The following is a 27513-nucleotide window of genomic DNA, read 5'->3' on the forward strand; positions in this document are numbered from 1 at the left end:
TATTATACGCGCACTCAAGGGGATATGAATACCCTTATCATGATAAATCACAGTGCGAGCAATTAAGAAGGGAGGATAGGATTAGAAAGGAGATACCGACGCACATTGGTTTTGAATGTCTGAATATTGTAATGAGTGGGAAACATTGAGTCTGGTAAAGCATTCCACATTCGTGTGGTGCGGCTGAAGAAGGAATCTCTGTACTTTTACCGCGAAATTAATATGGATTTGGGTTTGGGTACTGATTCTAAAGGTCCAGGAACAAACTGATTATTTACGTTGACTGAAATAATAGTTTCTAAACGCGAATCTGAACCTAGAGTTGGAGGTTCTAATGAACTGCTAGTTCTATCATCAGGGATCAGAACTAGATTTTGTTCTTGGCTTGCATTGGGGATACATACAATTTTATCTTGCTTCTTTTCAGATTTGATCGAGAATTCGGAAAACAAAACAATTTTGATGAATTTATTTTTGTCCGTATATTTTAAGTGATTCATATGAATTCAAATTAATGAAACAATAGTCAATTAGTGTTGGTGGTCAAGTTGAAATTTTGTAGTGGTTCTAATAATTTATCGAAATAAAAGTATTAAATTGTTTGTCATGTGACATTTTCCCACTTTTTCCTATTTATTTTTTTAAGTCAAAAGGTTTTTTGATCAAACATTTGAAATTATTTTTTTGGTTAAAGCATCTTGCACATGAGCTACGAACTGCGAACTGTGGATGTTCGCATATTTTGACTTTCCTTTCACATGAGCTTTATATCTATTCGCAGACAGCGACAAATTGTCAAATTATAATTACCCTTTTCAATAAACAAAACGAGAGTGGTATAATTTTGAGGTTAAGTTGAGCGCGAACAATGTATTCGTTGCAGTGTGGATTGTATGTGAAACGCAAATAGAGTTTGACAGTTCGTAGCAAACACACTGCAATTCGTTACTACCAAATTGTTTTCACAAAATTCTTTTATTATAGAGAACAAAATGCAAATTTTATTATCCTAACATAAGTTTGAATTGGTTTCTTATAATTAAAATGTATTTTTATTTGAAATTGACTTTTTGAAATGTATAAAATCACGTTTGTTCGTCCATTCGTTTATTCGTTGTTCGCTCTCATGTGCAAGGCTCTTAAGATAGAAAATTCATAGTAATATAATGTAAAAAAATCACATAGAATGAAGCAGAGAAACTCAACCTTTCAGATTTAGTTTATAATACCCACATTCTAAATTAGTTATAACACATTGCTATCCTTATAAACTAATGGTTGCACAAAACTTGCCCTATAAGGTACTTTGAAATTTGTTGTTCTCATTTTCATACTTTTTGAACACTATCATGAATCTATTAATAATTGATTTTAGAAGCAAACGTCGGCTATATTGAAATAAGCTGTAGATGTGTTCGTGTAAATTGACATTTCAGCTTGTAGCTTAGTATATAGTCTCTGTATGACTATATAGTAAGTGAATGATCCCTAGAATTTCGTGTTTTTGGTTGACACCACATACAACCCTAATTTAATTTTGCACCAGTTTTAAGTTTATTTTAATTTAATTTACTATGGCAATGTCATCTGATTCCACAAGTACTTTTAAAAAAACTTTACCATGCGAACCAGCTGCTTCTCCGATATGCATTATTGTGCTTGGAATGGCCGGTTCTGGAAAAACGACTTTCGTGCGAAAACTCACAGAAGTATCATCCGAGCACTTCAAACCGTATGTTATTAATCTTGATCCAGCATGCCGCGAAACACCCTACCACCCCAATATAGATATTCGCGATACTGTCAATTATAAAGAAGTAATGAAACAATATAAACTAGGACCAAATGGGGCTATTGTCACTTCTCTGAACCTCTTTGCCACCAAATTCGAAAAGGTCGTAGAACTAATTAAACGTGCTGGAGAGCAGGGTCATAAGTGGTGCATTATTGATACTCCCGGACAGATCGAAGTCTTTACCTGGTCTGCATCGGGCATAATTATTACAGAAGCCCTAGCGACGGGTTTTCCAACGATTGTTGTTTACGTGATGGATGTGGTTAGGTCTGTCAGTCCTACAACATTTATGTCAAACATGTTGTATGCTTGTTCAATTCTATACAAAGCGAAGTTGCCGTTTATTGTCGCATTAAATAAGGTTGAATTCTTTAAAACGTACGAATAGTATCTAATTTTGTTCTTTATTTAGATTGACGTCCAAAGCCACGACTTTGCAATAGAATGGATGCAGGACTTCGAAGTATTCCAGGAAGCTTTAGAAAAGGAACACTCATATGTAAGCAATCTAACGCGTACCATGTCATTGACTCTAGATGAGTTTTATAAAGACTTGAGAACTTGTGGGGTTTCATCTAAAACAGGTATTGGATTTGATAAATTATTCGACCTGGTCATGAGCGGAGCCATAGAATACGAAAAGTGAGTAGCATTAATCACACTTGATATTGGAACAGATTTCAATTCTATATAAAATGCAGAGATTATAAAACTGAGTTCAACAAGTTACGCTTTCAAAAATTGGAACGAGATGAAAAAAAGTGTAAACAAAAACTTGATCAAATTGCTTCAAGTACGGGAGCTGGTTCTGAAGTGCCATTTTCAACATTCATTGAAGAGGTATATAAACGCTTAAAAAGAACAAAAATGTTTATTGATAAAAACTTGTTGACAGACTTCTGCAGGACGTGAACTCTCCGATGTATACCTCAAACATCCTGGCAATGAAAGTTCCGAAGACGAAGAAGGCAACGAAGAAAAGCCTGTTAGTTTTGCTGATGATGAACTTGAAGAGTATAATTTCAACCAATTTGTTTCTAAACGGAAAACTTCACAGGAAGAGAAACAAAATAAAATAATCAACTTGAGCTAAGATTACATTATATTTTGTATTCTTTAAATGGTTAAACATTTTCAATAATTTTTATTGGAGCACCAATAGAATCTATGCTTGTCTTGGTCACTGGGAATACCGTCATTTGTTTCTTAAAGTTGATTATATTAGGTAATGTGTGTTCAACAAATTTAGGAATAAGGCTCTCGATAACATCTTCGCTTGGTGTTGAAACTTCCTTGTTTGAATTGAACACACCTGCATCTTTTTTATGACCGATTACTTGCACTGACAGCTTCCTCAAGTTGTTACGTTCATTCTCCAAAAGAAAATCAATTAGATCCTGTTTCGTTATTGTTTTCAGAATTTCAACCTCACGCTTTCTCCTATCAAAGAGGTATTCTTCGCATGATATCTCGCCCCAGTTCCGATTGACTTCTTCTGAAAGAGAAGCATCAACTACTTGTTTGATTTTTATCAACGATTCTCGAACGTGTTCGTACTCTTCTTGTTCAAGAGTTCTTAGAATAACCATCATTTGCATGCGGAATGCTTCAATACGCTCTTCAACATATTGAGCAGTAAATTTAGATTCTTGGCATTGCACAGTTATAGAATACCCAGCAATTCCACTATTTATTCTTACTGACGCTGAAACGTCATATCCGAGCTGTTCCTTGGTGCGAAGAGTATCAAAAAGGGGTTCATCAACAAACATCATCAATAGATCAAGAATTCCTTCTAAGCGTAATGAACAAGGACCAATTTGGTAAAAATTGCAAACTACTGAATTTTGATCGTCAATGTTGATAGCATTACATTGAACATAATTTGAACCTTGTGGAATCTGGCAAGTACGTGATTCAATGAAACAAGTCTATAAAAAAAATAAAATTTGATTTGTTAAATTAAAATAAATTGTGTAGTTAACATATCCATACTCACGTCTTTAACTTTCTTACAGTTCAAGGTGGTCAGCACGGAATTCATAACATTATGAGCAGTTTCTTCCGTCAAATTACCTTGCATAAGTGCTTGAACGTACAATTGCTTAGTGTAATTTTTGGAATATTCTTCAATATCTTTTAGGCTAATATCCGCTAGAACTGTGAACTTTTCAACGAGTGGCCAACGAATATTTTCTAAAACACTTAAGCGAATGTCTCTGAAAAATACATAGCAAAATTCAACAAAAATGTAGTTAATATTATTATTATTTTTCGCAAAAAATGTGTAGGTTAAGGAGGCGTACTAATGCATGATGCGATAAACGTATTACGGTTGAACTGTTTAAGGGGAGGAATGCAGCTGGATATTTCTCTAGAGCATAAACCATTAAAGTAGCGGTAAAATAGGGTGAGACAAGAAACATTTCGACGATGTTCAAGTGACGTAAATGATCTAATGATGGTAATAATCAATCTAAATGCTCTACATTCAATACTATTCAAGAGGCTTAAGTAAGTTGCAGGAGCAAAAAAAAACATGATATGTTATGCTTTACCAAAAATATTTGTTAGTACATAATAAAAAAAACGCCTGTATACAGATCAATTTTACCAAACAAGCTCATTTACATTCAGTAACAGGATACTTTAGTCTTATACTTAGCCATATTCTTATATCAGCAACTTTTCTATTGCAATCGAAGTGAATTCTATTATTGAAGAACATAAGTGTGGTTTTATTTCACGTAAAGTGTTGAGTTCTTTGCGAGTATTACGACAGGCAATTTTAAATATGAACGATGGGCAAAGTTTATTTACAATGAAAAGACGCACTACTTTTTAATCAAGCAACGAAATAATTCTCTCTTTTCTTATTTCGCGGCATGTTTGATACTTACAGCCAGAATTGTAATCTGGGCTGTGGTCATTTAAGCTTATTTTTAAACTATTCAAATAGACCGTGAATTTTGACTGGTTGGCGCCTTGTAATAACTTTGGCGGCGCGACACACATTTTTTGTTTTATATATACATAAATATGTATATAGAGACGAAAGATTTTTATTCAGAAAAGCATATAAGTGGCGGCGGCGGCTTTTAAAATGAAATTGAAAAATTTGTAATTTTATGTAAAAGAAAATATTTATTCTTATAGTAAATCTAATTATGAAATAAAGAAATTAATTAAAATAAGTTTAAAGGTAAAGTTAAATTTAATGGCCAAGCGAAGTTTTCTGAATGTGTTGTTTTCGTCGAATCTACATCACGGCTTCACAATTCACATACTGCCATGTCCTGTGCTGTGACTGGAAGCGAAGTTCTCTCTCCACCTAGCATAGAACCATCTCACTCCAACAATAATCAAGAATCGAAACTAACGTTAAGGTGTTTAAAATGTATCACTTTAAAATATGATATAGATTTGACTCCCAAAATAAAAATGCAATAGCAGAGAAGAAGTAATTAATGAAAAACAATATTCGAGCTAGTGAACAAGTAAAATTCGTTTTTTTAAGATCAACATTTTCCCTGAATGAATAGTAACAAAATTAATAATACCTTAACTAATTAGTCCTGTTAGTGATTAGCAATAGCATTAGCATCTGCTGTGTGCTTGGTAGATGACAAAAGATGGTTGGAATGTATTTCAATTTAAATTTCTACATATTTCATTTTGGCTGAATACGTGTCATTTCTTGCAAGTTAAAAAGCGCTTTTGTTATTACAGAAAATAAACATTTGCTTGGACCAAGCTTCTTTATTTTACACGAGACATAAAATCCTTTTGGTCTTCTGAAGTGCATACATTATAGCCGAATTCGTAGGATTCAAATCCAAATTTATTGATAGTGGATTGTTTGAGTTCCGGAAAAACTCAATTTTTCCAGCTGAAATATTTCTAATGTTGCCCATCCCCAAAATTTAAAATCTATCATCTTTTATTTAAAAGTTTTTAGTTAAGTTTTCTTTTACAAATTATTCTTGACTTTCATATTTTTTTTAAGAAACTTTATAATTGATGCATTGATCAGCACCTGATTGCTTGAGAACGGCCACCAGCAAGAAATTGGTCAAATTGTTAGCAATCGACTTGAATTAACATCCATCATTTAAGTTTTCTTTTACAAAATTCTTGACTTTCATATTTGCCTTAGTAAACTTTATAATAAGAAAGTGCCAGTAAGAAATTCTTCAAATTGTTGTTAATCGACTTGTCTGTTTTAATCCATACAGAGTTTTATTCAGCTTACATACATTTTTGGATCCACCAATGTAACCATTCAAATAAAGCAGTAGCAACATTCACCTGACAAATGTTTAGATCCTATAAGTATGCAATCGCTATTAAAAACGCTGAAAGTTAAAAGGTTTCTTGTTATTTTTTATATTTTGTTTGCCAATGACCTGCATGAATTTGCCAAGATGTTAAGACTTAGATAGATCTATCAAAATTGAATAGGATTAAACTCAGTCTCCATTGCTTTTTGACAAGCATTGCTAACACTTTCTGTGTCATTACCTTGCTTGCTATTGTGGTAATGGGAATTGAGTGCTACAAATATGTAAATACAATAATATGGTAGTTGTTGTAAATTTACAAATTTTCCTACACGAAAGCGGTATCAATGCTTTTAGGTTAATACTATTCCCTTCAAGAACAAATTCTTAGAAGACTTACACTGTCTGATTATTACAGTCTGTCACTTAACTTTAACCAAAATTCAACACTTAACAAATAAAAAAGCATATATTTCAGTAAAATAAATGAAAAACAAAAAACCAAACAAATGTTGGATCAAATGTGTTGCCAAGTATGTCACAGACAACAGTTTCCAAGTTCTTTCACCGAACGTTGAGTCTCCTGAAAAATAAGTTTTGTCCGCAATGGATTAAATTTGATAGCTCTAAGTTTGAAGACAGCAAGGCGTATTATTATAAGAAATGTAAACTACCGGGAATAGTGTGCTGCCTTGATGGTACTCATATTCCTATTTTAAGACCAAAAGAAAACGAGCATATCTATTTCAACCGAAAAGGTTTTCTCCACATAATATTGCTATTTTCTTCCCCTGGGCAGTTTTGAGAATTTCCCTCGCTAAATCAACGTGAGAGCTCATAAAATTGGTCAAAATCTCAGTCTGTTTTTTATTTATTGATATTTTTTTTTGTTTTTCCATTTTTCTCATACAAAAATCACTGCCGACGATAACTAATTTCTGTCGAGTGGAAACTTTTGTTTCAAACGTCAATTTGAAGTTTGTGTGCCGCCAAATTTGGCGAAAAATCGAGGACACTCGATTGAACCAAAAAATGTGCTGCCAATGCTCGATTGTATCGACTAAACTCGGTTGTATCAAGTTACGTGCTGGCACCCCAGCAAAATTTGATGGGTATTGCAATTACGCTAAAAATGAACCAAAACCAAGTGATTCAAACCAAACTCAGTTTTGCACTTCGACCTTTAAAGTATTGTGCTAATAAAATTTGTATGACTTGGTGTTGACTTTTTTTAAAAACATTTTTGTTTGTTTTTAAACTTTTTAAAAAGTATGATTTTTATAACACCTTTGAAAACGTGCAGAGATGATTTCAAACTAAATAAACGCAGGTACGTTGCATGCACCTTGTACTGGTGCGAAGTTTTAAGTGTTAACAATTGATTAAAAAAATAATTAACTTAAAATTAAATATTACTTTTTATACGTACTTATTCAAGAGCTTCGGTTTGATGACAGCATTAAAATAAGACTTCTTCTGATGAGCCTTAAAACAAGTCAATTGCATTTGTCGTAGTTTGTTCTCAAAAGTATCTCCCAAAGAAGTCATTGTTCTTGTTATTGCATCTACCAACAGGTGAAGCTTTTCATTGTATCCATTTACCTTTAAAGAAAGTTTTAAGTATTCAGAAAGTTTTCAGATAAAAAAAATCACCTTCAAGACAACTCCTTTTTCAGCTGGATAAAAATTATATTCCATGCCAGCACATGTTGCTGGATATAATGCCTCCGCTAAATCATATTTAATGTACTGAACATAAAGCGCTGTCAATACATCATATTTTGCTTGCATACGTGGCAGTGGCGATATGAAATAGAAGTACATCATGGCATCAGGCAGATTAAATTTGTCGTCCTGTCGGAACCACAATTCACACAAATCGGTTTGAAGAATTTTTTTCGGATAATCCGATATCTCAGGCTCACCATTTTCTTTCCATAAAATTTTGAAATCACGAGCTACGTAAATATTGGGTTCAGGCACAAAGAGTTCTGGATAACTTGGGCAATTGTTCCATGCATCTATCCATTTGTTTGGCATTGGAATAGAAGTGTATTCTGTGCCAAACCATTTTTCTTTTTGATCATAGGTTACGGCTTCGTGTTTCTTTTCTGATGTAATCATAATATTGAATTTGAATTCGTTAAGTTCACGTATCAATGATTGTATTTGTTCGCCGTCATATTCAAAGTACAATTCCGGACCGGTGATTATATCCTTAGGGGGATAGTGTTTCATATTCACTGTAATATTTTGAACGTTATCGAATGCGGTTTTTTGGGATTGATAACGAAAACCAATTTCTTCGATGTATTGAAGTTCCTTATAACAGGCTTCAAGGCTTTCACAAGTGGAAAGCATCTTTATGTAGGAAAATGTGGCTGTTAAGACCTGAAATGAATAAGTTTTTGTGTCATACTTCACTTTCCTATTTTAGAATATGATAAATAAATACATAAATTAGGTGGCGCAACAGTCCGTAAAGAACCATCAGGGCCTAGTGGCTTACAACTCTCAACCATTTCTGTGTGCGAATAATTGCAGGAATGGAGGGGGCCTAACGGTTTATATGCCGAATCCGAATTACTAAATTGAGGAAGCACTTTTCATGACAAGAACTACTCTTGGAGAATTTGTCAATTCCTTGTAAGAGGCACTACCCGTGAGACAACTTTAGGTGTTACAGGCAGGGATCGAACCCAAGACCTCTCGCATGACAGCCCAACCCACTTTTTTTGCATTCATTTTTATTAATTCATTCTTACTTCAAACTATCTTAAAGCTAGACAAAAATTCATAAAACTATTTAGTTGACCTTGAATGCTCAACAACAAGGCTACAATGTCAGGCTGCGCCTCTGCTGCCTTTGGGACAACCGTTCGTGGGGCCTGTCTCGTGTTCCCATTCCCTGTCAACATTTGGCGGAAGAGAATTTGGGATCCACGAACTTTTGTGTGAGCCTGTCGAACTGTTCGACATATTTCGGCTTTTTGACTGACCTATTCTTGTTTCATTTGTTGAACCTTAGGACAACCCCTATAGCTAGCCGGGTGCCCTTGGTTTTCACAAAGAACACACTTGACCTGGGTTAAATCCTTAACCCGCTCATTCCCCAGCTTACATTATCCTTTGATGTGGGTTTCGGAGCACTTGACGCAGCACGACTGCATATTGCAGTTGGCTCCGGCATGCATGGCCAAACCTCGTACATTGTAAAATGTCGTCGTGCCTTTTTAATGTATCCTAGAGTATGGCTTAATAGTCGAGAAGTTTGATTTCCCTCAGACTCTCAATCCTACTTTGGAGCGATGTTAGGAGGAACATTGGCAGGCTATAACCCCCTCGCCTGCACTTCATTGAGTGAAAGGCTTGACCCCGATAAATTCGAGATTGGCTTTTTCATGGAGCTCAGCTAAGAGCGCCTCTGGTTCCGTGCAGGAACTTATGCCCTTCAGACCGTCTTTAATTTTTCACTTTTAGGCGTGAAGCTGAAGAACTCAGCTGTGGTCTCCTTTAGCATTTCTTTAACTAAATTGTATTCGGCTAGTGAGAAGCATTGCACCGAATACCGCTTTTCTTTTTCATTTAAATTTTGTATGACAAAATTGCACTTGTGGGCCGACTTACATACCTGGGAGGTCATTCCGTAAAACGATTATAGTCGAACGATAGCGTTTTGACGATAGTCTCACTTCACGTAAGACGATAATTGTCGAAGTGATATCGTCATTAATTTCCAAATACTGACTAAGCAAATTGAAATAAAATTGTTTCGTAATTGAGTTTTGTTACAAAGTGAAATGAAAACTCAGAAAAAAGATACGGTTATAGAGACAATTAAAGCACTTTTCACATGCGGTCGACCAACGACCAACGAATGAACGAATATTCGTCGATTTTGACGTTTTTTTTACATGAGAGTTTTTATTTCATCGCGAATATTTTTTCAAGGAACCACAGCCAAACACCATTCACCACCGAAACCAAAACAAAAAAGATTTTTTAGGTTAAGTACGCGCGATTATTTTATTCGTTGCGAATCTAAGAAAAGAAGCCGAGAAAACTCTGAACTTGCTAGAAATTCTACCCCACCAACAAAAAGAACAAATGTAAACATCACTCCAATACCTACAGATCCCACCGGAACTCCCAATATCCCTCAAATTGTTGCCTCAGATTTAGCTTCCAATAGTGACACCGTTACAGGAACTGTAATAAACAACGTCATCCCTATCAAAGCTGTCTCCAAACCAAAGATAATTTTTATATCTCGTCTGGACCCAGTTACTACGCCAGAAGATATAACTTCCCACTTAGTATCTACCAAGAGCATACCTTCCAGCTCATCTACCAGGTGTACTAAGATCAGTAATCCAAAAAGCTTTGTTTCCTCTTTTAAATTAATAACCAATCCCACTTACTTTGATTCTATTTGCAACCCAAATATATGGCCCGCACAGACTTTAGTCAAAGAATTTACTCAAAGTCAAAAACAGGGTGTTTCTTTGAAAAACAAATCAAAAAACTTAACAGGCTTGTGCTCTTCTACCAAAACGTAAGGGGACTTCGTAGCAAGACTACTGACATTTTTCTTAACTCCCAATCATTTCCACACGACGTATTCGTTTTGACAGAAACATGGCTTAATTCAAGCTTTTCCGACACACAACTTTTTAGTCAAGAGTTCGAAGTTTACAGAAACGATCGTCATGTTGGTAATGCAAAGGATTTAGGTGGAGGTGTTCTCATAGCGGTAAAAAACACATATTTCTCTTCTTCCGTATTTTTTCCATTTGTATTAGCAATTGAACTGGTATGTGTAAAGATAATGGTACAGACTAAGACTTTTTTCATTTTAAACGTTTACATTCCTCCAAAATGTTTGGAGTCTGTTTATAACGATCTCTCCTTGGCATTAGACTATCTTATTAATTTGTCCAGCTCTGACACCAATATCTTACTTTTAGGTGATTTTAATTTACCACACATTGACTGCATTAAATCCGAAGACGAATCTTGCCTTGAAGCCTCTCCTTCTTCTTCACAAATGGAACTATCTCTTCTCGATAAAGTCCTTTTTACTGACATACAGCAAACAAGCTGTATTAAAAACTCAAAAAATCGAATTCTCGATTTAGACTGTTCTTCTGACGCTATTAGTACTCTTGTTCTAGAATTTAGATCAGGAATTACTAATATTGACAAATATCACCCCCCTTTGGACATTTTTTTTGACTTAAGTAATCACCTTACTAATCACAGTAATTCTTTTGATTGCTTATATAATTTTGATTTCAGAAGAGCCAATTTCCAGCAGTTGTCTGAAGATTTAACCATTTCTGGAATTGCTGATACACTAGCATTTTCTAACATTGACGAAGCAGTTTCAACTTTTTATAGGATCCTTAATTATTGTTTTGAAAAAAAAATACCGATAAAGAAATCAAGAAATACAAACTTTAGCCATCCTTGGTACACGAAAGAATTGCGTTTGCTGCGTAACAAAAGAAATAAGGCATGGAAAACGTATCTCAAAACTCTGTCTCCAGTCAACTTCTCTTTTTATGTTGAACTCTTTAACCAATTTAAATCTCTTTCTAATTTTGTATATGCTTGTTATGTTACTGATATGGCCACCTCTTTGAAAGAGAATCCTAAACAATTTTGGAATTTTGTAAACTCAAAGAAAAAATCAGAAGGCTTTTCAGTTAACTTTACTTACAAGAACCTTTCGTTAGATAAAACTTTTGATATCTGTAACGCTTTCGCAACGAATTTCCGTGAGTCATTTGTTAATAGCACTCAACAAGTTGATGAAGTATATTTTCATAATCTTCACGTTTTTTCGCAAACTAGCTGTAGTCACATACCTGTGCTACAGAGTACGGTCCTTGATCTTTTATCTGCGTTGAATGATGACTACTCAGCCGGTCCTGATGGTATTCCCCCGATAGTACTAGACAGGTGTAGTAATGCTTTAGTTGAACCCCTTACGTTTTTATTCAAACTTTCTCTAAAAACAGGCAAATTTCCCAGTATATATATATAGATATATGCAACTACAGGCCTATTGCAAAGCTTTCTTGCATTCCTAAAGTATTTGAACAAGTTGTTTGCGAAAGCGTAGCATATTTTAATAAAAATGTCATTTGCGAACAGCAACATGGTTTTGTGAAAAAAAAGATCAACCGTTACTAATTTCCTCACATTCTCAAACATATGTTTAAACGCTTTAGAACAAGGTTATGAAGTTGACTGTGTATACACTGACTTTTCTAAAGCTTTTGACCAACTTAGCCACGGAATTATTTTATTTAAACGTAAGGCTCTTGGTTTTCCACCATTTTTCTTAGCTTGGATTAAGTCATACCTCGAAAACAGATCCTACGAGGTAAAATTTAGAAATTGTAATTGTGAATCTTTTGTTGCTCAATCTGGTGTTCCCCAGGGAAGCCATCTAGGCCCCTTTCTGTTCATCCTGTCTATTAACGATGTATCGTCATGTCTACGCTCAAGTGAACTTCTCATTTTTACTGACGATATGAAGATTTTCAAAATAATAAAGTCCAACCATGATCGTATTCTTTTACAAGCCGACATTGATAGTTTCAGATTTTGGTGTGGGAAAAATAGCCTTTTACTCAACCCTTTAAAATGCCAGACTATAACTTTCACTAATAAACTAATCAGTAACGTATTTGACTACTGTATATCACAGCAAAAACTCTTGCGTGTCTCCACATTTAAAGATTTAGGTGTAAATTTCTGTTCCAACTTAGAGTTTACACATCACATTAATTTTATTGTTAATAAGGCAAGTTCTATGCTTGGTTTTATAAAACGCTGGGCAAGGGAGTTCAATGATCCCTATGTTACCCTTTTTTTTGTATAATTGCCATGTTCGTCCTCATCTTGAATATGCTTCGCAGGTATGGACTCCCTATTACGAAATTCATAGAAAACGTATTGAATCAATTCAACATAATTTCATTCTCTTTGCCCTAAAAGGTCTCCCTTGGGAAGATCCCTATGATCTGCCTCCCTATGAACATCGTATTCTACTTCTTCAAATGCAATCTCTCCATCAAAGGCGTGTTAATAATGACTTAGTATTTTTTCATGAACTCATTAATGGTGAAATTGATGCACCTTATTTGCTATCTTGTGCACATTTGAATTACCGGGGCGGAACTCATCACCTGCGCACATTTGATTTTATACATATTGACTTCCATAGAACTAACTATGGCAAGAATGAAGCTTTAAGTCGAATGAGCATTTTATATAACTTAAACTGTTCATCGATAGATTTAAATTTAAATAAGGTGGGATTAAAATCATTGTTTAGAACCAGTGCTCCACTATCATAAACGTTCTCATTTTATTTTTTGTTCTGTAATAGTTAAATGCTAATTTTGTTTTGTATTTTGTGCGTGTGTTAGGCTATATTTGTATTATTTTTTACTAACAACTAACACATGCACTTATGATGAGCCTCTGATCGTAGTTTGACGCTTGCTATAAGCTTACTACTTTCTGAAATTGTGAAGTGTAAAAAAAATAAAGTTTAACAGTTCGTATCAACTATAATTTTTTTCGCGACGAATAAATTTATATTTTTAAATTTATTAATATACTAAATTGAAAAGTAAAAGTATGTATCATATATCAAATAGAAATTATATTGTTATCGTTTTGTTAAGAATTTGTGTGGAAATATGTGTTCAAACTTAAATAAACTCACATTTTGTAATACATTCGTCGTTCACTGGTTGCGCTCATGTGAATACTACTTAACAGACAAATCATATCATCTATCTATTCCATCCTATATGTAAGCATTTTTGTTTTTTCTTTCGCACTTGTCATAAAATAATTTAAACCATCATAGTTTTGTTCAGTTTTTCAAAAGAGTACTTTTTAAAGATATTGGAAAATAAACGGTCTTGCACGAAGCACATTATCCAAAATGGTTTCAGACATAAATAGCGTATATGTTGAAATTTTAGTTACATCGTCGGTGGCAAAAAATAAAAACAATAACAATAATCAAAATCAAATGGGGTGGCGCAACAGTCCGTTGTGAACCAGGGCTTAGTGACTTACAACTCTCAACCATTTCTGTGTGCGAGTACTGTAGTCAGGAATGGAAGGGACCTACAATTTTATGCCGAATCCGAACGGCTAGTTAGAGAAAGCACTTTTTCATGACAAGAATTACTCTTGAAGGATTTGTCATTTCCTCGCAAGAGGCAGTACCCGCGAAAATTAATTTTTTTAAATTAAGGTGGCACAGGCAGGGATTGAACACAAGACCCTTGCATGACAGTCCAACGCACTAACCATCATGCCACAGGATTACTACACACACAATAACAATAAACACCACAAAATAGTTGGTAAGTTTGGCAAAAAGCAATTTGTTACAAATTTTCACAATTTCCCATAGACATAAGCCAAGTTTAATAACATGTTCAAGTTATTGAACAAGCATTATCTTTCGTTAAGTTCATTTTGACATTTTAGTTATTTTATATTAAAAACGATAGACGAGACGATAGTGACAAAGTGCCTGTCTATACGTGTTGTGCCCACAACGTTGTGACGAGAGTTTGTGGGCAAGAGAGGACCTGAGTAGAGGGACGGGATGTTCATGACAGAAATTGAATTTTCTGCTTGGGCAGTACAGTTCCTTTCTCATTTCGTTCCGAATTTCTCATTATTTTCTGTTCGTCGATGCGAGAGGTACATTTGTTTTGCTGTTCGGCTTCGGGGTTCGGATTCCTCCGCAGGAATAGCTTCTCACATAACAGAATTCCGTTTTTGAATTGAGTTCTGCACTATGCATTAAAAGTTCTTTAAAAGAATCGTCGTCCATACGAAGATAACGCCTGTACGCGTCCTTATCTTCTGAGCGTAGACCGTCATTTAAAAGAACTTTGTGTATTCCTGCGGAGCCTCCAAGGTTTTGAACATTCCCTTTTGTTTTTCTTTTCTTTTCCTCTTCTTTATTTAGCAGAAATAAAACATTTGCCGCTGCGCATATTGCAGTTAAACAAATAATTTCATTATTTGTATCCATTTCAATCTTTAAAATTCTTTATCTTGTAAAAAGCAGACAAAATCCTATGTATGTCGGTAGTATATCACCCGCTCAAAATCTCAAACACAGATGTTTCAAGTTCTTCGTTCCACAACACAAAATGGAAAACGGGTCATGAGTAGTCACAACCCATGTAGACACATAGTGTTGTGAGCACAACGTTGTGACGAGAATTTGTGGGCAAGAGAGGAGCTGAGTAAATGGACGGGATGCTCATGACAGAAATTGAATTTTCTGCTTGGGCAGTACAGTTCCTTTCTCATTTCGTTCCGAATTTCTCATTACTTTCTGTTCGTCGATGCGAGAGGTACATTTGTTTTGCTCTTCGGCTTTGTACATATTGTATACACTATTGCCACATTGGTCATATGTGACCAAATTTGGTCATAATTTTTTCACTTGGTCAAATGGTAATTTTGCATTCCATTTGGTCATATTTTTCGGAAATGGCGAAAGATGTTCAACAATTTGAGTAACGAAAACGTTCTTTTAACATACTCACTTGGCTAAATAAAATAACTGTTAAAATCATTTAAGCAACTTTGATCTGAATTGGACTTAGGGAACAGAGAGAATTATCTACGCATTACACAAGCCGTAAAAATTCTCGAAATCTAAATTATTGTAAAAACTTATATACTGTGATCTCATGTTAAAACGCTTTGTTTTTATATTTCGTCATCTGTATTTGGGTTAATATAATTTAATAAAGTATGTTAGGGATTTTGTGAGTTTATTTGTACGTAATTAAAAAATAAATGTCATCTGCATAATATGGAAAATATGTTGAACAAAAAAAAAATGAATTCATTAATCTGTGTATACACATTTTCCGGACTTGAATTATGTTGGTCATTTTTATTTTCAAATTTGAACAAAAACTTTTTTTCAAGTGGCAATCGTGATACTATATGTATGCATGTCGGTCGGAAGTATCACCGGCTCAAAATTTCAAACACAAATGTTTCAAGTTTGTCGTTCCACAGCACAAAATGGAAAAGGGGTCGTGAGTAGTCACAACACATGTAGACACATATACCCTGGTTACAAGACGAGATCGAGGAATCGAATCGAATCGAATTGAGATTTCGATCCAGGTATATGGTGGCACTGAATCGAGGAATCGAATTCAAATGGAATCGAAATGACATTTCGGTTTTATTTGTGTGCGTACTGCTACTTTTAAATAAACTTAAAATTTTAGAACAATGCTCTAAACACAAAGACGAGCGCCAAATTCAATTCAGCTTAGAATCAAAAATACTCCATTTAAATGGAGTCTTTTTGCTTAGAACAAACAAGAGAGAAAAAAATTATCGCATGCACACAAGCAAAACCTCACACACCAATAACTCGATTCCCCAAATCAGGTTTACAAACAAATTTTCGATGCGATTCACCTCTTTCAGTGGAATTGGATCGAGTAATCCTATTTCGATCCGATCCAGGTCTATACGGCGCTAAATCCTGATTCAATTCTTCTTGTAAACGCGGTAATAGTGTTGTGAGCACAACGCGTACAGACAGGCACCAAGCAGACAATTCAATTTCTGTCATGAGCATCCCGTCCCTTTACTCAGCTCCTCTCTTGCCCACAAACTCTCGTCACAACGTTGTTTTTTTTTTTTTTTTTCAAATTCATTTTTATTTAATTCAATCTTAAACCTATCTTAAAGCTAGACAAAAATTCATAAAACTAGCCTAAATTATCCATAACTTACAACTAACTTAATGGTCCCATACGGACACTCTAAGCTAAACTATAACACTAATTACTAATGCCTTTCGGCCTTAAGATCTATTTTACTTCCATTTAAATTTTATTTGTTTTGTTTTTATTAGAAAATTTTGAAAAAAACTAATATCAATAACCTTTTTTATTTATTTTTACTTACAAACTACTTAAAATAAGGTCCTTAAATAAAACTTAAAAACTAACTTAAACTACCTATTCTACCTATAAACTACTTAAAACTAGAACAACCACAGCAGCAAATCTAACTATCTAACATTTTTGTTTTTCATATTTCGTTGTCTTTTTTTTTTTTTTTTTTTTTTATTTTTTTGTATTTTTATTTTTTTTTTTTTTAATGTTTTTTTAATTTTTTTTTTTAATTTCTTGTTTTTTGTTTTTTTTTTTTTTTATTTTTTTTTTTTTTTTTTTTTTTTTTTTTTTTTTTTTTTTTTTTTTCGTCACAACGTTGTGGCACAACACTTATAGACAGGCACTAATGGAGCATTTTTAGTTATAAATCCTTTATTCTTTGCTTAATTGGAATGTGCCGTATAGGAAAAAAAAGAACAATTGCCGTTTATTCTTTCTGTTATGGATTTCAACAAGCTATGTTTATTTAAAAACTCAAATATGGTACCGTCAAGTTTTAATGTAAATAAAAGCAGTAAACTACAGGAACTAATTTAACTAAATTTTAATTAAATTAATCATATCTTTTTAAAAACAATTAAGAAAGATAGGATTAAAATCGTTCAATTTGCTGGTTTGTCAGTTTTGGTGGTGAGTTATGGCATATGGTTTTATTTTCGTTCAAACAATTGGGGACAATTTATACAATTATAATATACTATACAAGAAATATTATAGCTTCCGTTTTGTTTTTAGGTTGGGTTAACAATTGCCTGCTTCTTCTATGTACTAACGTCCTTCGAAGTATTATAAATATTAAATTTTACAAAATAAAATAAATTCAAACTGGACAAAATTTGAACAAAAATTGGTATTTAAAGACGCAAGAAAGTCAGAGCCAATTTTTCAAGTCTACTGCGACACAATCCTCGAACTCGAGAATTTGTTCTAAATACCCACGTCTTAAAAAATTGTTGACTCTTCATAGGTTAAGGTGTTGAAAATATTTATTCTCAATTGAAAATAGTGTCCACAATGAAGCAGTCTTGTTAATATTAATGGACGAAATACGCTTCAAATTTTTTGAAAGTGCCCAGTTGCTTGTGTTAAAAGTACAAAATCTCGAACGTTGTTGGGACAGGTGTTTCCACTAAGGCACCTTTCCCATCTGCAAGGCAGTTATAACCACCATCAAGAGCTGCGATGCAATGGACCGGGCAGAAGCAAATAAAAATACTACGACGATTGCTATCCATAACAATGGCAGCGACTATTTGGGGGTGGATTTGTTGTTGGAACTAGACTGAGGCAACGGCCTAGTCACTAGTCACTGATAAAGGTTCGGTTTCTGAAACCTGACAAATTTAGAAATTGGCCAACATTTACACGAGATGGACGAAACAATAAAACGAACGATGGAACGGACAATACCAAATTACAAAGAACGGGACCAAATGGACGCTTACAGAAACGCGACTATTGACGCACTGCGAAGGCACAAGAGTGGCTTACTGACAAGACTAAAAAACTTGTACAGACGACTTACAGACCCACATGACTTGGAGGTTAGTACACTGAAGTCGTCAATAAAAAATGTCAATCTGTTGATTAAGGAGAACTACATGTTATCAATTAACAAGTACTGGGACAGCAAGATCCGGTCAGTTAATTCGATTGACCCTAGTATGTTCCCTAAAATCAACAAGATATTCAGGAAAAAGAACGACAATGAACTTCCGAGTCTGAAACTCCAAGGAACCGAAGAGAACAGAGACGTACTCAGGACAGCGCAAATAGATCCAGAAGAAGCCATCTTTGACGATGACTTTTACATAATTGAATATCCGAAGCAAAAAGTGGAGGCGATGGGAGCTGTTTTCCAGCAAGTGTACAAGGTGAATGTTAGCATTCGCCCCAACCACAACCTGGAAATCAGAGCACTACTTAATTACTTCTACCTCCGAAATGATATCACGCAATGGCTATCTAAAAACCGCGGTTTCACTCAGTTCAATGACGACTCCTTGGCAAATGCCATAATCGCCGAGCAAACGGGACCAAGTCCCTTGTTAGTGACGAAGGTTGAGCTTCAGCTCATCTTCAACTCAATAAAAAACAAAAAGTCAGCAGGTGTCGATGGTATATCCAACGTTGTACTAAGACATTTACCGACGGAAGCAATCGACATTTACACCACACTCTTCAACAATGCACTGAATAATGCATATTATCCAGTGCATTGGAAGACCGCTGTCTGTGGTTAATCCTTTCCCGTAAAAGGGAAAGGATAACTCCAACCCATCAAATCTTCGGTCGATAAGTCTTCTTCCGAGCATCAGCAAAGTTTTCGAAAAGATCATTAATAGGGCTCTGACTAAGTGGGCTGCGGACAACAAAATTATTCCGGATAAATAGTTCGGGTTCCAGGCGGGTCATGACACAATTCATGTTGCGTCTAAACTCGTTTCTGATATCCAATGGAATAAATCAAAACAACAATGCACAGGTGCTGTTCTGGTTGATTTGGAAAAGTCCTTTGACACCGTATGGTTAAAGGGTCTTTACCTAAAACTGAGCAGACTTCGCATAAGCAAGCCATTGTTGTATATACTTTATGATATGCTTAACAGTAGAAAGCTTGTTGTCAAAAGTGGCAATGTAACTTCTACCACAACATTATCAATTAATGGTCTTCAACAGGAAGCGGTGAATTCGCCGATTCTCTTCAGCATTAACACTAGCGATCTAATTGCGTACAGAACGGCCCGAAAGGTTGAGGTTATTATATTTCTCTTGGAGCGTGATTTCGACAAGATTCAGCGATATTGCGACGACTGGAAACTGAATATAAATGTCCAGAAGTCGGAGACAGTTCTGTTCCGGACTCTGTTGGCTAGGGTCACGAGGGATACGTGCAAGAATTGGAGCAAGATCGTCATCGTTGTTCTTCACGGGCAGCCATTAGCGAGCAAAAGTGTAGTGAAGTACCTCGGTATCTGGTTAGATCAGTATTTATATTTCGACAGACATATAAATGCTTCTCTAACCATGGCTAATGGAGCCTTCGCTCTGACGAAAAGGCTGTTTTTTAACAGTCGGCTCCAGAGTGAAGCTAATTTTCTACATGGCCCTAATACGGCCGATGATCGTTTATGGTTGTCTTGTGTGATTTAACGTTGCTCCTTCCCACGCTGTACCGGCTTATATCGAACAGACTAATCTTCCTAAATACATTACTATTCCAACGAGGTCCTATACAACGGGGCTCGAATCAACAGAGTTGACAATTTCGTGATAAAACTTGTTCGAGGTCACATTGCAAGAGCTATGTCTTCGACCAACAATTTAATTTTCGGGGCGTTCTATCCGAACGATGAGTATTTTAAAAGTGCACGCTTGAGGGGCTTCATTCCACCATAGGCATTCCTCTTTTTAGATAGATGCGTTCTGATACAGGATATATTGGCAGTTCCGCTAATCTACCACATCAGACGAAGAACCGTTTATAGGCGACTCCTGTACAATCGGGACGTCATGGTACAAGGCGAAGCAGAGCTTCTTCGGTTCAGTAGAGCTGTGTCCGAACGGGATCGAACTGATAGGGTGAAGCAGGAGAACCAGTTTTAGTGGCTTCAAGCGGCAATTGATAGTGGGTAGTCAGGATGGGGTTTTAAGCCTTGGTATTTCCCAAGGGTCGCCGTTATCAGTAGTAATGTTTTTGAATGCTTTTGATGAAATGAGTTATATAATATCAAACTATCCACAACACTTGATCATGATGATGTCTACATATAATGTAGGCATAACAGTCTTGTAGAACATCAATACATATTTCCCAACGTTCTATCAGACATTATAACTTGGTCTGATACTTCTGGAGCAAAGTTATCTGTAGACAAATGCAAAACATTACATATGTATATGCCGTAAAACATCTTGTAAAAAATATACTTTTAGATTTAATAATGTAAACATACAAAATATAAATACGTAAAGTATCTTAGGTATTTAATTTAGTAATAAATATAATTTTAAAAACCATTGCATTAAAGCCTAGCTTCTAGTGCTAATATCGTTAAATATTTATCATCTAATAAATCGAATGCTCATTTAAACACTCTATGTAACGTTGCAGGATCTCTGATACTAAGTAATATTGATTATGGTATTCTTGTCTATGGTACCTCCCCAAGAACAACAATCAACATTATTAAAGCCCCGTATCACCAAGCAGTACGAAGATGCTTAAACGCTTTTCCCACCATTCCTATACTTAATTTAATGGCTGAAGCTGGACTTCCTTGAGTTGATGAACGCATTCTTGAAAGCAGAGTAAATATCTACGTAAAACTCTCATTTATACAAAGCTCTATAATAAACGACGATGTTAAATCAGTTTTAAAAGTAAAATATACCAAGCGTATTCCATCAGCTTTATCAATTGCAATAAATGCCACTATCTCAATGGAACTTCTTGTTGTTAAAAACAGTAAATACTTTCTAATTCTCCCACTTTTGTCCACTTCAAACTCATCTTTTATAATGGATATGACAGAAAACACAGTGTAATACATCCAGCAAAATATACCGGTCATTATATCATGACGTAACAACTTTATTGAAGTCGAATGGTTCGAAATTTGTATATAAAAACCAATTTAGCACATCATTCGCATCAACTTACGAAGACGTATCATTGCTATCTATAGGTTTATTAAATATTATTACGTCTGTTTTTACCGCAGAGACATCAGCGATCCTAGAAACCGCAACTATAATGACAAAGCTAAACAACAATTTTGTTATATACTCAGACAGTCGTGAAGTTCTCACCGCATTTCTGAATCCAAACAACACAATTGTTATAATTAGCAAAATAAGAGATCTTCTGATAAAACTTCAGAACAAATCAAAGTTAATGTGGATTCCTGGGCATGTCGGGATTCCCGGTAGTGAACATGCTGATAAGGCGGCTAATGAGGCTCACTCTGCGCCAGTCAAATCGATTGCTAGTCTTACCAAACGTGATCTCTTGCACGAAACCAAAAACTAACTCAGGGAACAACAACAACAACACCCATTAAAAATTAAATTAATCAACATCGACAAAATCAAACCATGCAACCCAATCACCACCTCCAAGCAGATGAACACTGTTATGGCCAGACTACGTATAGGACGCACAGCACTCACCCACCAACATCTTCTAAAAAAAAAACAGACCCACCAACATGCACTCACAGCCAAACAACAATAGACTTGAAACACATCCTTGGGATAGGAGCATGAAAATCATTGACATCCAAAAACAGCATCTATAACCCAACTTCATCATTAGAAGACATCGTGTTAATTTATTGACCAATTTGTATAATTATTGCGCTGTAGTTTTTGCAATGAAACAATTAAATTACATTAAGTTTCCTAACGTTTCGGCAGGGATTGCTGCCTTATTCAGGGGAATCAAGAAAAATAGGAAACAAAATTAATAATTAATTTCAATAATTAATATAAATTAAAAATTTAACTATAAATATAATTAGCACTACTAAACACATGTATGTGCTACGGTGTGCAGGTGTTTGGATATTTATTCTTAGAGTCATTTGAAAAAATGCAAAGATATTTTTTCAAGCGCTTATTCAGATTGCCACACTTAACCCCGAACTACGCCATCTATGTCGAATCTGGTATAACTCTTCTATTCACTCAAAATCTTAAAGCCAACTATGAATATCTAATTAGAGTTATGAAAAGAAGTGGAAGAAATCTTCACAAATATATTTTGATAAGATTATTACAAACCAATGCCTCCCCATTTAAGGATTGGAATGAGTTGGCCCTATCACATGGATTTAATCTATCTATAACGGAGTCAAATGTTGATGAATGGCGAGGATTGTTTGCAGAGCTCACGGCTTAAATAGATGAAAAAACTTATACCTAGGCAGTGCGGCTACAACAACATCAAGGAATGCATACAGGAATCTCGAGCATCAATTGACATCAGCAACAAACTATTTCAGCAACAAGTTTTCGGTCGAAGCTATAAGCCATATATTTAAAACATGTGTTGAGCTCTTTAACTTAAACTCTAGGCCTCATCAAGCCGACCTGATACAAATTTGTAGTTTATGCAATAGAAGAGAAAATGAAGATGTCTACCATTTCATCGCAATTTGCCCAATACTGCAGGAAATCCGGCGTTTATATTTCCAACAAAGTTTTCTTTCTTCAAGTCAGTTGTACGAAATTTTAAATGGAGTTCTAGGATGGAAAACATTATAAAATTATTAACATGCCCTAGCTTTTAGAAACTCTTTTCTGACTTAAATTTTGTTCGTTTAACCAGCTTTTACAGTTAAAAGGGTCATTATTATTTATTTATTTATTTTTGGTTTCAAGTCACTTGAAAATTGATATTTATTTATTTATGCTTCAAATCATTTCAAAATAGCTACATTTTTGCGTTTCAAATCTTTTTAAAATTGGTATTTTTTGTGTTTTAAATCATTATAAAACTGACATTCTTTTAATTGTTATGTTAAATCTCAACAAATATTGAAATTATAAACTTTTGAATTTAATCAATATATAAAAGTATTGGATTTAATAACATATATTTGTTTCCACTTAAGACCCAGAAGCTCCAAGCAGCTAGTGCTCATTTATGCATTAACATGTAAATTTTAATTTTATGTTAATAAATTATAATAATAAAAATTAAAAACAAAATACTCAGTCAGTTACAATGGCAATTGGTTTATCGCTTACATAGACATCAGGCATACCCAAGTGTAAAGTTAATTGTTTTCTTTGTTTGTTATTTAATCTTTTAACAAATGTATCTCGCCTGTTAGCAGGTCAGCTAACTGTGCAGCTGTTAGAGCAAAACCTTTTATGAATCTTGGAAAATAGTAGACAAGTACGATAAATTATTCAGAAATAATGTTAATATTGCCATGCCTTGCGAATGACTTAATCGCATTGTACCTCGTGTGGATGGAATCAATTTTCGGATCTTATTGTCATTTCATTGTTCTCCATATTTATTTATTTCCAAATTTTACTTTTGCTTTCATTAGCTTCAAATTTTCTTTTTAATGCCTCGATAGCTACTAGCCAATATCTAAGTTCGCATTCTGTTCCATCAGATCCACGGCTTCGCAAACTAATTCATGCTTGAAAAGTTATTAGTTTTTTTTACTAGTAAATATTACAATTAAAAGTAGGTAGATTATTCTTGTATCATTTAAGTATTAATACACAATTTTCGAACACGTAAAAACTTAATTTCGAATTGTTTCGTATTATAAAACGCTAACCTTTATGAAAGAAGGTTATGTAGTATACATATCTTTAACTCTATTGATCGGATCATCGGGATCGTCCTGATCAGTGCTAAAGGTGCAGTGTCTCTACTCTAATATTAATGTGCTGAGTAGAATGTAATGTAATGAAATCGTATCATCGATTTAAATGATTCTGGGTCAAAAGAAAAATTACGGGACATAAATTCAATACAAAAATTAGATATCGCAGTCTTTTGTCTTCACCAGATACACCAAAACCAACCCTCACAGACTAAAATCATAATTTTGTATCAAATTTTTTTGAAAATATAATATCAAAAAAGAAGCAAAATATTCAACAATAAATTATTATTTAAGTCAACTTACGTCTTCCAGATGCAAAAGGCCCTCATCTGTTAGATAAATGCAAAGGTTAAAAAGGGAATAAATACTATTTGTATCAAAACCGGAATCGTCTACACCACATATCAATTCCATCGCCCACAATCTAAACATAATTAGTGGATTAAAAAAAAAATTTATATTTTAACAATTAGCTTACTTGTTTCGTAAATAAGCACATAAACTACCCTTTCCTTCGTATCCTATAATGTATGATAAGAAATGATCGGGTTTGCAGCGGTATGCCTATTTAAAACGAGTTTTTTTTAAATTCAATTTGAGAAAAATATATAAAATTTGCCTTTCTAAATGGTGGAAGACACCACGTTAGCTCCACCTTATTAACGTTTTCAACCGGCTTAACGAAATACACTCTTTCATAGAATTCTGGATTAAAAGCATCACGGTGATTTAACACGGAAAAGTCATCTCCGCCTTGATTATTATTGGGTATATCCTTAAAATGCTTAACGGCCATTTCCTCCAAGTCTTCAATTGGAAGCCTTGCTTGTAAACACACGAACATCCGATGACTGCTATAATGTCTTATCCGGAATTGATGCGTTTTTTGGTACAACTCCTCATCGTCAATATTTTCTTTTAGTGACTTTAAATTTCCCCAAGCGAAAATACTGTTGGGATAGTTTGGATTGGCAAGAGAAGCAAGTAACTGATCTCGACGAGCCTCATCATCAAGAATGGTGTTCTGAAATTCTGATTCAACAGCATCTCTTTCTCTTGTCATGGCTTCTTTTTTCATTAGAGGAGCTTTAAAAAGCGCTGAAAATATCTCAATAGTGCTATTCAAGTGTTCTTCTGAACATTCAAAATAAAACATTGTTTCCTCGCACTCTGTATGGGCATTGTCAAACCCTCCGCACTTCTTGACGTGTGCATCAAATGCATTTTCAGCTGGAAATTGTTCAGATCCCATAAATATCATATGTTCTAGGAAATGGGAAAGGCCTTGGTATTCCTTGGGATCAGAGAAGGATCCAACGTCAATCATGAGCGAACATGCAGCTAACTTTTCGTCACCTTCTTCATCCGAACTGTCATCTTCATCGTCAGGATCGGAGTGAGAATTTTCTTCGTCTTCATTACTATCCGATTCTTCAGATCCTGAGTCGTCTGATGTTTGACTAGAAGATGTCGTGAACCCATCATGTGGTACAGGAGTTGGATCAGAAATAATTAATATAAGGAGACCATTTGGAAGCATAATAGTTCTAAAAAAAAAAACCTTTATTGCTACACAGTTTTTTAAACAAAAAGAATTGATCGCACTTGTATTGCTTCTTGTCGGTTTCAGATTTATCAGGTGTATCCAAGTATGTAACAACATTATCAGTCCCTTCCATTATTAAAATGTGGTGTCGAGACAAAAAAATTTTGTTGGATTCGTTAGAAATGTAATATAAAATTGATTTTCTGACGACAGCTAAACCTTCCGTTTGGATTTTTTGAAATAATATTTAGGAAAGTACTTAGCAATTATGTTTAGAAAACGAATGAATAATTATTTAATATTAAAGTGTACCTAGTTGTGCATAAAGGACTGATGTAGTGACGTTTACGTTTAGCAAAGACACTTAAATTAAAAAGATGATAAACCTTGGTTGTCATTTCGATTTGAACAATCTATGGAGGAATACATACGCGAAAGTGTGTGTAAAATCAAGAAAAAATAAAACACAATCTCGCATTTTTATTCCGCCTATTCAAATCGGTTCTTTTTGAAAAATTCCTGGGTGTGTTTAAAACAATTCAAATATTAACCAACAGAATCTCAAGTGCTGACATGTTCTCAAATAAAAATGTATGTATAGCTTTTATTATGTTATAGCGTATATTGTAAGTTGAAGTGTCATATTAAATTTAATAATTAATTATTTGTCTAATAAGTATGGACTGCTAGTCGAAACAAAAATTGTATTTTAAAACCAAAAGAGATTCCACCTCTATGCTTGCCCTTTTGTAGGTTTGGTGGACAAAATTCTAATTCGTTTTTCAAAGTCATATCTTGTTTCTTTTGTCCAAAAATAGCAGGTGAATAGTTTTTAAGAAAGAGCGGATAGATGTTGAAATGGAATTAAACAATCTGTGTGTGAGGTTTAACAAAATTATTTTTTTTATTTGAAACTTGACAAATACATAAATTGACCAACAATTAAAACATATGGACGAAATAATAACGGACAATAGTATAAAGAACGGGACCAAATGCGATTAAAGACGCACGATATAGACTCAAGAGTGGCTTACTAACAAGACTCAAAAACTTATACTGACGATTCACCTGCACGACTTGGAAATTAGGACAGCAAAGTCATCACCAAAAAATTCCAATTTGTTGATTAAGAATAACTACAGGTTATCAATTAACAAGTACTGTGACCACAAGATTGACGGTGGAGGTGTAACCATCTCGACCAATAGCATATGCATTCAATGCAACAAAACCAGCTGCAACAACACCACCAAGTCAATAAAACAAGTGGAAGCTTCGACTTTCAGAAGTCTACCGCTAATGCCCATCTCCCAGCAGCTGAGTGTTGATGCTGGAACGACTCAACAGCAGTAACAGCCACTGCAGAGTAGTGAGGCAATGCAGGTTAGTTAATTAACCTACGAAGGATCCAAACAGGAGTATTTAAAATTATTACATTCAGTACACAACTTAAAAGCACTAATTGACCCGTTTTTTCAGCAACAAATCAAAGCAAAGCTTAGGAGTCGATTCGGCTTTGCTGTTCAGTTGATTCGACAATATGTTT

The 27513-nt window shown here is 34.6% G+C and overlaps 2 protein-coding genes across 2 annotated transcripts; one reads left to right on the forward strand and one right to left on the reverse strand.

Moving 5' to 3' along the window:
- Window positions 1-1487: 1487 nt before the first annotated feature.
- LOC129944328 (GPN-loop GTPase 1) lies at window positions 1488-2893 on the forward strand. Its single transcript, XM_056053684.1, has 4 exons — window positions 1488-2156; window positions 2208-2437; window positions 2497-2635; window positions 2691-2893. The coding sequence occupies exons 1-4, from the start codon at window positions 1575-1577 to the stop codon at window positions 2886-2888; spliced, it is 1149 nt and encodes a 382-aa protein (XP_055909659.1). The 5' UTR covers window positions 1488-1574; the 3' UTR covers window positions 2889-2893.
- On the reverse strand, window positions 2880-26307 carry LOC129944327 (nardilysin). The gene is made up of 8 exons (XM_056053683.1): window positions 26024-26307; window positions 25038-25965; window positions 24897-24982; window positions 24722-24842; window positions 7729-8466; window positions 7505-7677; window positions 3795-4014; window positions 2880-3726 (listed from the first exon to the last, which is right to left on the reverse strand). The coding sequence occupies exons 1-8, from the start codon at window positions 26095-26097 to the stop codon at window positions 2920-2922; spliced, it is 3147 nt and encodes a 1048-aa protein (XP_055909658.1). The 5' UTR covers window positions 26098-26307; the 3' UTR covers window positions 2880-2919.
- Between the last annotated feature and the right edge of the window lie 1206 nt (window positions 26308-27513).

This window comes from Eupeodes corollae, chromosome 2, assembly GCF_945859685.1.
Source record: "Eupeodes corollae chromosome 2, idEupCoro1.1, whole genome shotgun sequence".
NCBI lineage: Eukaryota > Metazoa > Arthropoda > Insecta > Diptera > Syrphidae > Eupeodes > Eupeodes corollae.

Bases quoted from the DNA above. Each gene is read 5' to 3' on its own strand.
- LOC129944327 (XM_056053683.1), bottom strand. From the start codon at position 26,097: ATGGAAGGGACTGATAATGTTGTTACATACTTGGATACACCTGATAAA. The intron at 24,843-24,896 runs GTAAGCTAATTG...AATTATGTTTAG, and splicing joins TGTGCTTATTTACGAAACAA to ATTGTGGGCGATGGAATTGA. The intron at 3,727-3,794 runs GTGAGTATGGAT...TTTTTTTTATAG, and splicing joins ACTGTAAGAAAGTTAAAGAC to ACTTGTTTCATTGAATCACG.
- LOC129944328 (XM_056053684.1), top strand. From the start codon at position 1,575: ATGGCAATGTCATCTGATTCCACAAGTACTTTTAAAAAAACTTTACCA. The intron at 2,438-2,496 runs GTGAGTAGCATT...TATAAAATGCAG, and splicing joins GGAGCCATAGAATACGAAAA to AGATTATAAAACTGAGTTCA. The intron at 2,636-2,690 runs GTATATAAACGC...ACTTGTTGACAG, and splicing joins TTTCAACATTCATTGAAGAG to ACTTCTGCAGGACGTGAACT.